This window comes from Panthera uncia, chromosome F1 (genome assembly GCF_023721935.1).
Source record: "Panthera uncia isolate 11264 chromosome F1, Puncia_PCG_1.0, whole genome shotgun sequence".
In the NCBI taxonomy this organism is placed as follows: domain Eukaryota; kingdom Metazoa; phylum Chordata; class Mammalia; order Carnivora; family Felidae; genus Panthera; species Panthera uncia.
The window spans coordinates 54,337,448-54,351,696 of NC_064813.1; the positions used below are offsets into that span (position 1 = coordinate 54,337,448).

The following is a 14,249-nucleotide window of genomic DNA, read 5'->3' on the forward strand; positions in this document are numbered from 1 at the left end:
CAATTAATTAATATTTTTAATTTTAGAAGTATGTTGGGAGATGATCAGTGCTTTCAAAAAATTTTTAAAAATCTACCTTAGGTGCTCCTTTGTCTTTCTGTGTGGATCTCTCTTTCCCTGTCCTTCATTTCAGTGGTTCTTAGACTTTAGGGAACATAAGCATCGCCCAGGGAGATTGATGAATTGTGGGTGCCACTACCCCATGCCCACGCTTTGAAAACTGAGACTCCACACCAACTAACCATCAGGGGCCTGGACTGCTCTCTAGGCCTCTTGCAGCCTTTTCTCTGAGGGGGAGACTCGCTTGTATTTAAGGTTCAGGTAATTGGTGAAGGCCTGGGGCAAGAAGACAAAACTAGTTGGAAATAAAAACAGCTGGGTGAGTGAGGCATTGCCTCCCTAAAGGCTGAGCTCTGGACATTCTTGGGGGTATTTCTTTCAGGCCCCAAATCCACATTCTTTGTCAGAGCTCATCACATGCTGGTGATGTTTGAAAACCTTCCTCGGATTTTGTTTTTTGCTCACCTTTCTTTTTTTTAAATTTTTTAGTTTTTCTTTTTTAGTACTCCTATTATGAGCATCGTGGACTAGCTTGAGGCAGAGAAGTCTGATGAGAAGAAAGATTCTCCTGTCACCTTTCTGATGTCAGGGTTCAGTAAATCAGGTGGAATATGGAAGGCTGGTGGAGGAGAGTCCGAGGGAACTCTGGATGACTCCGGTAGAGTCCTTGACCAAATGCCAGTACACTCAGCACCTTCTGCTTCTTCCCTTCTCTTCTCGGTGTTAGTCTCCCTGCGCTTATTCAGGGAAGGCCCAATGGCCGCTTGACAGCTTTGCTGCAGAATGGGAAAGGGGACAGGAAAGGACCTTTCTGAGGTGACATCAGTGCAGGACCAGTGCTCAAATGTTCCATCTACTTACTCTCGTAATCCTGACCACACGGTTCGATGCGTGTGATCTAGGCAATTACTTAAATCGTATCGATGAAGAAACAGATTCAGAAAAGCCAAATAACGTCCTTGTTGCCATATAGCCTGCTCTGGATGACTTGGGATTAGAATTCAGATGGCCTTAAAGGTCCCTCATTGCATTAAGATGCCATATCTCTATTTCACTGTGGTGGGGCTAGCTGTAAAATGTGTGGGACACTCTTCAAAATGAAAATGTGGGGCCTCTTGTTTAGAAAGCAGGGAAGAGACACTATTGAAGGTTCTAAAATGTAAAACTTTTCCCTTAGTTCCATGCTCTCTCTCTCTCCTCTCTCCTGACGCGTTGTGGTGTTTTCATGTGTTCTTTCTTCTTCTTCTTTTTTTTTTTTTTTATTTAACTTTTTTAAGGGTTTATTTATTTCTGAGAGAGAGATAGAGCACAAACAGGGGAGGGGCAGGGAGAGAGGGAGACACAAAATCCAAAACAGGCTCCAGGCTCTGAGCTGTCAGCACAGAGCCCAATGCAGGGCGCAAACCCACAAACCATGAGATCGTGACCTGAGCCGAAGTCCGATGCGTAACAGACCGAGCCACCCAGGTGCCCCTCATGTGCTCTTTTTTTTTTTAAATGTTTATTTACTTTTGAGAGAGAGAGAGAGACAGAGACAGAGCACAAGCAGGGGAGGGGCAGAGAGAGAGGGAGACACAGAATCCGAAGCAGGTTCTAGGCTCTGAGCTATCAGCACAGAGCCCAACGCAGGGCTCGAACTCACAAACCGCAAGATCATGACCTGAGCCGAAGTTGGACGCTTCACCGACTGAGCCATCCAGGCACCCCTCCATGTGCTTTTTGATGTCGTGCTTCCCTTGGTATGGGGATGCTCCCAGAGTGGGAGCAGGCTCACAGGCACTGGGGGCCCTGTCCACTACCCTGGTGCTGGGCAGCTGGGTTCCCCCTGCCTCCAGCTACCAGGCTGATGCCACACTGAACCTGGCATCTCCCTTCCTATGAGACCACCACTTCGACCCATAAGATTGCAAACTCTGTGATGTGCTTGGTACCCGGATCAAGAGTGGGCCAGAGTTGCCCTCTGAATGCTCTGCAACACTGCCAGCCTCGGGTGGGGGCAGCCTGGCAGCTGCCCTGAGATAGTTTGGTTATGTGTACATGACCCTGACTCTCCCAGGTGAGGCTGGGGGCACCAGAGGGTGAGTGGTAGGAGGCCAAAGACCAATCTTAGGGAAGCCCTGCAGGTCATGGGAGGTGGGATAGCATATGGGCCGAAGTTTTATGTCCCCTGCCCCTGTTTCATTATCCATCAGACTTAACTTCTAAAACTGACATTCAAAGATGAAATTATTAAGGATTTCACGATGGTGAGCATAGAGCATTAAACTTCAGTGTCAGGCTTTTCTGAGCATGGGGCCTCTGTGTAACTGTACTGGTCCCATATCCATGAAGCCAGCCCTGGGCTGTGGAGAACCAAAGAATCACAAGTAAATGTTCCTGAACTTGAAGTGGTTACTTACGGAGAAGATAATATACAACGAGCTAATAATGAATCATTTGGAACAGATAACAAGTCAATGTACAATGCTTATAAAAAGCAGCTTGTGATGAAGTGCTAGAATTAGGCTTTCTGTGCACTGTTACTTTGTAAATTAATAGCTAGTTAGATTTCCTCATTTTTTTTCCCCTCTGTCCATTCCCCAAAATTTGTTTCGGTAAGGATGTGTGGCCAGGGTTGAGGTGAGGGGAACACCACTCGCTTGATGTCATTCTGGAATCTCCCATGCGTAAGATTTTCCCTGAGAGGCAGGCACACAGGAGAGCCCGGGAGGAGGGGCAGAATCAGCCTGGTGGTCTGATCCAAAGGGTTGCAGGAAAATCGATTTGATTGAACCAAAAAAAAAAAAAAAAAAAGTGGGTCAGAAATTGAGAGGGAAGAGCCAAGCAGGATGTGAGTGTGGGTAAGTTGGCAAGGGTCAAGCCCAAGTACCTGACCACCTGGCGATGGAATAGGAACTGGGATTGGAATTACAGAGGACTTTGGGGAGAACTCCCATTCCAAAGGGGGAAATGAGTTCTTGGAGAATGCAGAGGAAAAAGCTCCATCCCTCCAAGGCTAAGTGGGTGGATCAGGGCTGCACAAGCCATTAAATACCTACCCTGTCGCTCTGCACCCTGAGCCCGGGGAGCGAGCCTGCTGCCTCCCGGCTGGGCGTAGATGGGCCACTGTCTGTTCTCCCCACACCACGCATCCAAAAGCTTTTATGAGGTAAGGGTAGGTTCACAGACGAGGCCCGAGCAATTTGCTGTGCCTTTTTTTTTTTTTCAATTGTAGAAACATATGCCAAGTCATTCAAGTTCCTCCGTCGGGCAGGGGGCTGGTGACCCATAGCAGATGACAGCAGGGGACAGCTGCAGGCGGCCCTTGGAAGCGGTAGTCAGTTCTTTGGTCAACAATCTTTACCGAATGATCTCGTGCTCTCATGCGCTGGAGCAGGGGGTGTGGGGGAGGCTGCTGCTTCCTCCTGGCCTGGTCCCTTCACTGTGGTGACAAGAGCAAAGCAGAGTCTTTGGTGGGGGCTGCTGAGCCGTCATGTCACCTGGTGCATTGACTCCTTCTCCTTCTCAATCAAGCACCAAAAAAACAAAACAAAACAAAACAAAACAAAAAACACTCAGATTGGTATTACCAGGGAGTTGGAACACAAATAACTGGTTTTAATAGCCAGAGGAGAGGAAGGCTGTTTGCCAACGTATAGGGAGCAGAGAACAGCTGCACTTAACTAATCAAGCTACCCCTGTAAATATTTGCAAACGCCCCTTCAAAGCTCAAAAGCCTAGGACAGGATCATTGGACGATTTGCTTAGAAGAAGAAGAAACAAAATTGACCTCATGGTCCAAAGCAGCCATAAAAAGAAAGAGTGAATTTGGGCAGAAGACCAGAAAGGGAAGAAAGTGGTTCAAAGTTTAATAAACACAAAAGAGAATAAAAATAAATCTCAAGAGCACTTATTTACAAACTTGATGGAAGGATAAGATTGGGGCGGGTGGGTGTGAAAGATGGGCGGTTGGGGAAGGAGAGCTGGCCTGTGGGGTTCCACTGAGTGGGGGCGGGGGGGGGGGGAGAACACCCAGGACGTTTATTCTTCCTAATGACAGGAAATGCGCTGAATTAGTTTTGCTCTTTCAGGATGCTCTTTCAAAGCATGTTTGAAGCTTCTGCTGTCTAACGGGAAGGCAGAATGCAGCCACTAGGCCTGTGGAAGGTTCTGGCCAAACTAGAGGGTGTAGAAAGCCAGAGAGCCTGGCTCCAGCCTCGCCCCAGCTTCTCTGCCTGGGCATCTGGCCGGTTTTCAGCTGAGCTGGTCAGGCCAGTACCAGCTTGTCCAGTCACCTGGGGTGGGCATGCTCCAGAGGAGAGAAAGATCGATTTCTTCCCAGCAGCTACCTTTTCAAATTGCAGTGCTAGGGGGCTCCAAAATCCTGGCTGCCTGGACGAATGTTTGTCTGCCTGAAAACCATCCACCAGCTAACTCACGGTAGTGATGCAGCGGGCCATCACTGTGTCTGCATGAATACTTCCTTTTCTCTGACACCGGGATGCTTTAGATTTTTGGGGTTTTTATTTTGTTTGTTTGTTTGTTTCTGAGGCTCCTGGCTCACGAGCTACAAAGCTTCAATTCACATAGGCGTGTGTGAAGCAGTCATCGGGCAGAACGTGGCTTGGAGTCCACTGCCTCCCCATGAACAGCTTTCTGAGAGTCACAGGACGTGGGGAAGGGCACGGGGGAAAGCCCCCTTGAGGGAAAAAAGTGCTGGGCTCTTAAGATCAGCAAATGTCGGTGTGTTCCTAGCATTTTTTTTTTTCCCAGTGTAATCGTCAGGGCACGGATTTCCCAAGAAATCACGAAAGGTATTTATTTCTATTTTAAGATTGGCAAGACGGCTCATTTATTTAATAAGAAGTTAGTCTTGCCAGTAGCCAGATGCCTGAGTCTTTCAAGACTCCCATTGATGACCAACTATACAAACAGTGGGTAGTTGGTGAATTCCATGTGTGCAGGGCCCTGCCCTAGGTATGTGGAATAGGGAAGACCTGACAAATATGGTCTCTGCCCTCAAGATTCTTAAAATTTCCTGGGGGGAAGCAAAATAAACAAACATAACACAGAAGTAATAAAAGCACTTGTAAAAAGCCATAAACAACTGTGAATTATTATGTTGTAATGAAGCTACATAGTTGAGAAGTAGGGTAGAAAGTAATGGAGCTACAAGATTTGGACGGAGCATTCCGGAATAATGAGAGAACGTTTGCAGAAGGTTATGGAAGAGGATCGTAGAGACATCTGTAACACGTGGGCTGCCCAGTGTACGTGCTCAATAAATGGGTGCTGGGTGTGAAACACGTGGAGAGAATTAGGACCCCCGTTGGGTTTGTTGGTGCGGCCCAGTGGCACATTCAAAGGCAACGGCAGATTACTCCAAAACAGTAGTGAAAACTCTAGCAACCCATGAACTTGAAATTGTTGTGTGCCATCAGCATCTTTGTGGTTTCCATGGCTCAGAAGAGAACAAAGTGGGGCCGATTCTTTCTCTTCATTAGCCGGGATTCCCTCCCACCAATGGACGTTATGTTAAGTGAAGAATTTTAAGATTGGACCTGATACAGCCAATTTGGGGGGTTAGTTTTTGTGAATTCAGTTTTTCTCACCCTGACTTAACTAGAGGGTGCGTTTGGTCATATGTGTGGGAAAACCCAAAATATTGAAGACAGAAAAGAGGCAATACATGAACCTGGATAGAGTAGAGTATTTGGATGCCAAAACTTCAAGAAAAAAAAAAAATACACGGGCAAACTGCTGGCCATTAGGAGCTATTTTCTTGGCACATCTGATTACAGTGTATGCAAGCCCAACAGCTCTCTCCAGGCATCAACTGTCAAGATCTTGATCCAGTTCAGAACCATCTAGGATTTTCCACTGTGCTGTCAACTTTCAAAGGATAGGGTTAACTGCATGCCCTCAAATGGAGTTGGAAGTGGTTTGTTAATCTCTATTAATCTGCTGCCCCTGTAACCAGATGCACATGTTTATTTTATTTTTTTCTGGTTAAATTGTTAACGGTATTAAATTGGCCATTGGAAACTAAATGGTTCTTGTAGCGATATCCCTTATGTTTTCTTGAGACTATCTCAGGCTGCAGTCTTTTTGAGAGAACAATGGATTTTCTCATTTTCAATGATCGCCCTAACTTTTTACAGATGCCATCCCGCCCACTTTCTACAGACCTTACTTCAGAATTGTCCGATTTGACGTCTCAGCGATGGAGAAGAATGCATCCAATTTGGTGAAAGCAGAGTTCAGAGTCTTTCGTTTACAGAACCCGAAGGCCAGAGTGCCCGAACAAAGGATCGAACTGTATCAGGTAACTTTTGTGGGGGTTGTTTTGGTGGAAAATCAGTTTGAAGTCTTGGTCACAGATTTTCTGAGCTGATATCAACCACTCTGTACATGCACAATCCTGACAGAGGCTCTCATTTGCTATTACTCTGCCAGTGGCAGCTCATTCCACAGTCAGTCTGGAAGGAAGAACTTTTGGAAGGAAGTGATGGAGGTCTGAGCACACTTCTTCAATGGCACAAATGGCTGGAGTACCCACCCTTGGGAGGGATGGCATCCAGAAGTCCACCCCTCAATCTGGAAAGTCAGACAATGTAGATTCCACCCCGAGGGAAGAAGTTAGCTGGCATTCCTTTTCTTTTTTCCTTCCTTCCTTTCTTCCTTCCTTCTTTCCTTCCTTTCTTTCTTTCTTTCTTTCTTTCTTTCTTTCTTTCTTTCTCTTTCTTTCTTTCTTCCTTTCTTTCTTTCTCTCATGTTTGTTTATTTATTTATTTTGAGAGGGAGAGAGAGAGAGCACAAGAGGGGGAAGGGCAGAGAGAGAACCCCAAGCAGGCTCTGTGCTGTCAGTGCAGAGTCCGATGTGGGCTGGAGCTTATCAACCCTGAGATCATGACCTGAGAGGAAACCAAGAGTTGGATGCTCAACCCATGGAGCCACTCAGGTGCCCCCTTCTTTTTCTCATCCTATGGATATCGTTTTCTCCTTTTTTTTCCTTTTCCCTCCTTCCTATTATCGTCTCTCTTCCTGTAGTTTTTCACTTCCTTTTCTTCCTCTCTTTGCTGTCTCCTGCTTCTTCACTAACCTCATTCTGTCTCCTTTCCTTTTCTGATTCTACCCACTCTCTCCAGTGCATCCCTGTCCCCATTCTCTGTCTACCCCTCACCTGCATTATTTCAGGCCACTCTGACATCTCTCATTCCCTTAAGTACAGTTGCTGGACAGCTGTGTTAAAAGATGTTGTTGTTGATGATGATGATGATGATGATGGAGAAGTGCCAAGTCACTGACATTTCAGGTTCCTAAAAGCTTCTCAAGGGGATTGCAGGGCACTAGATCAGCATTATCTAGAAGCTGTGAGGGAAGCAGCATCTCAGGCCCCATCCCGGACTCACCAAACCAGAATGCACAAAATGTGGAGCAGAACCTATGTGTTTCACAAGGCCTTTGGGTGATCCGTACATATTAAAGCACTGGTCTAAAAGCCCGGAGTCTGGGGATGGAGGCAGACCGGTGCCTGGGGAACTTACGTGTGTCATTGTGTCGTATGAACAGTGTGTGTAGAGAGCAGAGTTGGAGAGATTTCACCAGGGAGTGGACTCTAGAGCAGGGGGCCTTGAGAAGTATCTGTTGAAACAGGATGAGGGACGATCATTCTTGACAGAGGACTGACCTGTGCAAAAACAGTCTTGAAGGGGCCTGTTGAGGGAACCGCATAGATGGTGCTCAGGAGAGGTGAGGAGAGACTCGAGGGAGGGGAAGCCAAAAAGTGTTCAGAACTGATAGGAGAACCATGACACTAAGGAGGAGGCCTGTACGACTCCATGGCTAATGAGAGGGCTTACTTGAGGAAAAGAAGGGAATCGCATCTGTATGCAGAAACCTCTAGTTGTTCTGGATTCTAAGCATTTGGAAACTTCAGTATTTGGATGAGAATCTTCTTTGTGTTTATTATGAAAATGGGGAATTACCATAGTAATAAATGTTGTGTATGAGATTGCAGAGAATATGGTTTTGTTAATTGTATTTATTTATTTTGAGAGAGAGAATGAGAGAGCACGTGAGTAGAGGATGGGCAGAGAGAGAGAGAGAGAGAGAGAGAATCCCAAACAAGCTCCACACCATGCGGGGCTCAAACCCATGAACTGTGAGATCGTGACCTGAGCAGAAACCAAGAGTTAGATGCTTAACCGACTGAGCCACCCAGGCGTCCCACAGACAGTAAGTTTTAAAGTTTTGGAAAGAGTCTTCAAGTACTAGTTTACATGTGTGTTCATGAAAAATAATTCTTACTTCTTAAAATGAATCCGCAAGGACCTAGTTTTTGGAGAGCTTCAAATCTTAATGCATGTTCTGAGAGCACCGTGAGGGCAGCCATTGCTTCCTGTCCCCTAGAATAGTGTCAGAGTCAGCTTCCTGGGTCCTGGAGCTCAACATGTTACAAGTATTGCCTCCATTAATACAGCTATACTGTGAAGCTGGCATGATGAGGTGTTCTTTTCTTTTCCAGAAACTATTGAAATATAATTGCAATATAACATTAAATTAGCTTAAGGTGAACAACATAATGATTTGATGGACGTACATACTGCAAAGTGTTTCCCACCGTAAGTTGAGTTAACATCCATCATCTCACAAAGTTACACATTTTTCCCCCTGTGGTGAGCGCTTTTCAGATGTACTCTCTTACCAACTTTCAAATATACGACACGGCATTGTTAGCTATAGTCACCATGCTGTACATTAACCCCCCAGGACTTATCTATCTTATCACGAGAAGTTGGTGCCTTTTGACCCCACATTCACCCATTTAAGGTATTCTTTCTATTACTGTGCCCTTTCTCCTTTCCACAGGGAAAGACACTGAGTCACAGAGAAAGTAAGTCACTTGGCCAGGATCACACAGCCAGAAAGTGGCAGGGTGGCAATACCAATCCAGCTGTGACTCCCAGATGCTCACTTGTCACCACACACTGTGCTTTCTCTCCGTCTGTGCCTCAGTATCAGCTCGAATAGAAGAACAATAAGAGAAAGTAGGCCAGCTAGAAGGTGGATTGATGTTTGGAAAGAAAGCAAAGACTGGTTCTCTGAAAAAGAAGTTAGATCAAGGATAGCCAGGTAGATTGCAAGGTGATTCCAAACAACAAAAACACGAATATGATTCCTTGTTCTCTTTTTTCTTCTTTTTCAATTAAGTCGCTCACACATGTCTCTCGGTAGGGACAATAGCATCATGGATTGTTCTCCCAGGCCCTGTTTCAATTACCTGCCTTCAGTAAGCTGAAGGCAAGATCTCTTACATTTTGTTGCCTGTAACATAAGCTGTCATTCTTTGGCCCTTGGCCCGGTGCTCTGAGGTGTGGCCTCTGAGAGTGGAATTACTGATCACTTGCCTTACTCACAGAGGCCATCTCACCTCCAGGAAGGGATGTGTCCCTTGAGGCTGGTAATTTAGAGGTCTTTAGTGATTTCTTAGAGGATGTGTACCTTCTTAGAGTTACTGCAGCACCTGCTGCCCCCATCCCATGGACCATAAGATCCACAGATTGGAGTCCTCAGGTGGAAAAGGTATAGCCAAAGATTGAAGCGTGTTTTATGAAGAGGGGGAGTGTGGGCGGGTTCACTGTCACTGAACACAGGAACCTGGAAGGAGATAATTTTAGGGGAAAAGTGAAGAAGAAAACAACTCCTTATCTATCTGGAATTCAGCGGGGCAGCAATCTAACCTCCTGAAACACAGCCAAGGTCTAGGAAGTAAGTCAGAGATTCCTGAACACCCTAACAGAAGACACAAAATACATAGACAGCTGAGTTACCAGAAAGGCAGTCTTTGGCCCTTTATTCACTTGTGACCAGATTGGTTATCTCTAGAACCACAGGAAATTAGAAGCACTGAATTAGAAGGGGAGGGCTGGAGGGAGATACTCTGACGGGAGCATATGATGCTTTAGACTCGAGATTTTTGCCCATGCACCTTGGTGATGCTAGCCCAGAAAGTCAGGTCACAGAATGAATGCAATGCTTGTTGCGGACACTTTCTCTAAATCTTACCCTGTTTAGAACTCACCCAGCCGGTCCTTATACCTGTGGCATCCCCCCTGGCCTTCTGACGTCTACTGTGGTGTCTTTATCTGGAGTCCCATTTTTGGCTTGTTCTCCGACTTTCCACTTGCCTTTAGCAGCCATTTGGAGGCCTTTGCAGCCTTCGGGAGTAAACTCCCTTTTCCAGCCCCAGTATGGAAATCGGTGCTTATGATAAGAGCCTTGAATTATGAAGGTGAGGCTAAATTATATTCAGGAAACTAAATACATGCAGTAAAATTTCAGAGAGTTTAATGTCCAGAATTTTTGACATGTTATTTTGAGGGAAAAAAGGCTTGGAGCTTACATGGGAAGATATTTAGCTATTTGGAAAGCTCAACTCTTCAGAAGAACAAAGCCTCTAAAGTTTCTAGATGCCCTTTGATTACCGTATTAATTGACACATAATTGACATTCTGCTCCCTAGATGAAGAAGGGTGGGGTGACTGAATAAGTTCTCAGGCTGTTCAGATGGCTGAATGGATAATGTATTAGGATTCCTTAGGGCATTGGTTTTGTGCAGGGGGAGAATGTGTGTGTCTATGTGTGTGCACATGCAAGTTCATGTGTGTGCACAGGCACTCCCCCAACTATGAAAGTCCTGCAGCGGGGAGCTTTTGCAAGGACTCCCACAGTCCTTTTCTGGAGATTCTGATTCTCCTTGGAGAAAAAAAAAAAAAAAAGAACTGCTTCTGGACAGATGTGGTTTGAAAAGGCTCTCATAGTTATTTGGATATGATCATTCTCCACTGGGAATCACAGATTTCAGGAAGGGTTTTGGGGTCATTCTGTATCATAAAATGTGTATAGGTATTCTCTCTAGAGTCGGAATACTAGGCTAGAAGGGCCTAAGATAGCATTTCTGTGAGTTCAGAGCTTGACTTGTCCAGGGCTGTGCATCTGTTGATTCTCCTTGCCTGGGAGGGTGAGGACACCCGAGCTTCCGTGGAAGTCATATTTAGCTTGGCAAAGGATCTCGGAGTTGTCACTGCTCTCCTGTCTCTACAGAATAGTCTGCCAGAACTTTGATGAATGGTGGTAAAATAAAGCCTTACTGTCCTCCTGCTCTCTCTGACTTCTGTTGACAGACTCTAAATAGCATATACTGTTGTGATCACTGTATGACTTCAAATATACACCAATATTAGAGGGAATAAAGAGATAAAGCCCTTTGATAGATGAAGAAAAAGAAAAGGAAAAAAAAAAGGATAAAAACTGAACTTTTTCCAAATGGGAATGACCCTTACCATGTTTTTAAAGCTTTATGCCAAAGGCAGCCTTTATTGGAATATGATCAGATAAAGCCCCAGTGCTCTGGGAGTCCCTTCGAACCTACAATATTTAGAATAGCTCTCAGCTCATTTGGAAATTTGAACACATCTTTCTTTGATTAGCTTGCTCCTATATTTATGATTAAAATCATGCCCAGAGTTACGAGAGAGAGAAAAGAGAAGAGAGAAATATTCTTCACATTGAGTATCACCAACATGAGCCAGGGCACCCGCCATCTTGGACTGGGGTAAAGCCCCAATTTTACAAGTGAAGAAATGAGTCCCTGAGAAATTTATAACTTATTGAAGGGCATTCATGACTTCATGGCCCCATGGGACCACCAACCAATACTTAAGATAGCTATACTGACTTCAGAGGACCTTGGAGCTTTCAGATATTTCTAGCTTGCTCTCACTGACTCACACCCTTTTCACACTACTCATTTCAAACTTGACCACCTCTGGGATAATAAGACTTGTACCTTTGTGACTGTTTTGGCAATCCATTCGCTGAATAATAAGCTGCCCCAAAATTTCATGGCCTCAAACAACAATTGGTTATTTGACACTATGTCTCAAAAGTACAGTCTTTCCACTAATAGAGATAGACCCAAGGTGCTCTTAAAACAAAAGCTGGAAGATCCAGACAAATACCTCAGGACTCATTCCTTCCAAAAAGGGTGCTGTGAGAATTTGCGGGGGGGCAGCCTGATGTCTTGGGTGGTCTCCTTGGGTGGAGCCATCTATCGAAATCAAGAGATTCCTTTGAGCCCAACAATATTTATAGTAGGGAAATCTGAATAAACTGGATTGAGATCGGAGCAGGTTTGGGTAGTTGATATGCACAGCATTTTCTTTTATTCATGTTGGAACCCCTTTTATGGTGTTTCAATGTGTGCACTAACATCGTGGGATTCGATGACCACATCTGTGCTGTCTGTTCACCCTTTGTGAGGCAACACGGTGGAGTGTCCAGTGGCATGAACATTGTGACCCAAGTTTGTGTAATAATCCTGGTTTGCTTGGTATTTATTGTAAGAGTGAAATGAAGCAACGTTTCTAACTGCCAGATGGAGAGTGGGCACGCGACATCTATTAGTTCGCTCCCTTCCATGTCCTCTCTTAGATTTTGGCTTCAAAGTCTTTGATTCCTCTAAGCAGAAGAGCCGTCTGCAGAATTATCAGCCAAAGACAGTTTCCAGATTATTTTTCAGACTAATTTGTTAGCTTCCGACCACTGACAAAATCACGCAGAGTAATTCTTTGGGAGACAGTGTGATGTACTAAGCTCATACCTCATAGCATCAGGAGAAAAATGTCACCTTTTCACATGGCCACCAGGTATGAGGCCACCAGGATTGGTGCCAGGTAGCTTGGTAGAACACAATCTGCTGATGGGTTCCTGTTAGTCAGTAGAAGATAAACGTGCTGAGATGAAATGAGCTCAATGGATTTCAGAGGAACCTTAGAGTTCCTGTCCGTGACCTTAGAAGAAGCAATGACACTCTTTCGTAGGGAGGTAGAACACCCAGCTTCGGTCACCTTCGTCCTGACAAGAGGAAATCCCCCCCCTTTACAAAATACTCTGTTAGAACTTTGACAAAGAAGAATACAGTAAAATCCGTCCTCCTGCTTTCTCTGACCTTCTTCTTTAATACTTGGATTTTATTTTTATTTTTAAGAAACATTTATTTTGAGAGGGAGGAAGGGGCAGAGAAAGAAGAGAGAGAATCCCAAGCAAGCACTGGGTGTCAGTGCAGAGCCCGACACAGGGCCTGACGCGGGGCTCAAACCCACGAACCGTGAGATCGTAACCTAGGCGGAGATCAAGGGGAAGATGTTTAACCGACTGGGCCATGCAGGCGCTATGATATTTGGATTTTAATGCGTGGTTGAGTTTGAATTTAGACAGTAACCAATTTGTCAAAGGTGATGAAATCACATTTTAGGAGATCACTTGCAAGGATATATAAAACAGTGGCTGAATCCTAAGTCATGTGTATCTGTTTACTTTTGGTTTTAAGCTATTCAGGAAATATTAAATGATTTTTCATATTTGGGTGTGAAAGGATGAATTGATGTTTGTGAAGTGAAATAAGTAAGCAAAAATTTCAGTAGGGAGGAGTGGATCACCAGCCACTTTTAATAAACATTTGATACATATAAAATCTCTGCCAAAGATTTTAAATTATGCCTACCCCTGGGGCGCCTGGGTGGCTCAGTCGGTTAAGCATCCGACTTCAACTCAGGTCACGATCTCGCGGTCCGTGAGTTCGAGCCCCGCGTCGGGCTCTGGGCTGATGGCTCAGAGCCTGGGGCCTGCTTCTGATTCTGTGTCTCCCTCTCTATCTGCCCCTCCCCCATTCATGCTCTGTCTCTCTCTGTCTCAAAAATAAATAAAACGTTAAAAAAATTTTTTTTTTTAAATTATGCCTACCCCTGAGGCTTTACAATGCAAATTCAAGGTTGATGGTCAAGGCCTGCTTTTTAAGGGACTCTAATGCTTCAGAATGAAGGGTGAGGTTCCTATCATTGTGGGGAGCATAGCACTAATGGGGTGAATAAAAATCCCCCCCTTTTCCTACCCCCAAACACATGCACGTACACATGTGCATGGGCACACACACACAGAGGTCGGTTTTCATTTCTCATGTAGCCCAAGGGTAAGTAAAATAAAAAGAGGTCAGCCAAAAAAACTGTTCAATTAGACTTGCAAAAAGTGCTACCAAAAAAAAAAAAGAAAAAAAGTTATACTTTGCTCCTGTTGTACAGAATTTTACAGCATACGGTCCCCTTAATGCTGATCCTAACTTTGGTGCCACATTGGAGACACATACAGTA

General features: G+C 45.0%; 1 protein-coding gene across 3 annotated transcripts in view; it reads left to right on the plus strand.

The window, feature by feature from the left end:
• The window catches only part of TGFB2 (transforming growth factor beta 2), an 83,065-nt gene that overhangs the window by 44,229 nt on the left and 24,587 nt on the right, over positions 1 to 14,249 (plus strand). For all 3 annotated transcript variants that reach the window (XR_007458855.1, XM_049634560.1, XM_049634561.1), the window contains exon 2: positions 6,201 to 6,364. Coding sequence is in view for 2 of the 3 variants with exons in the window: in XM_049634560.1 (XP_049490517.1) it covers positions 6,201 to 6,364 (164 nt within the window). In the remaining variant the exon portion in view is untranslated. The remainder of the gene's footprint in view (positions 1 to 6,200; positions 6,365 to 14,249) is intronic.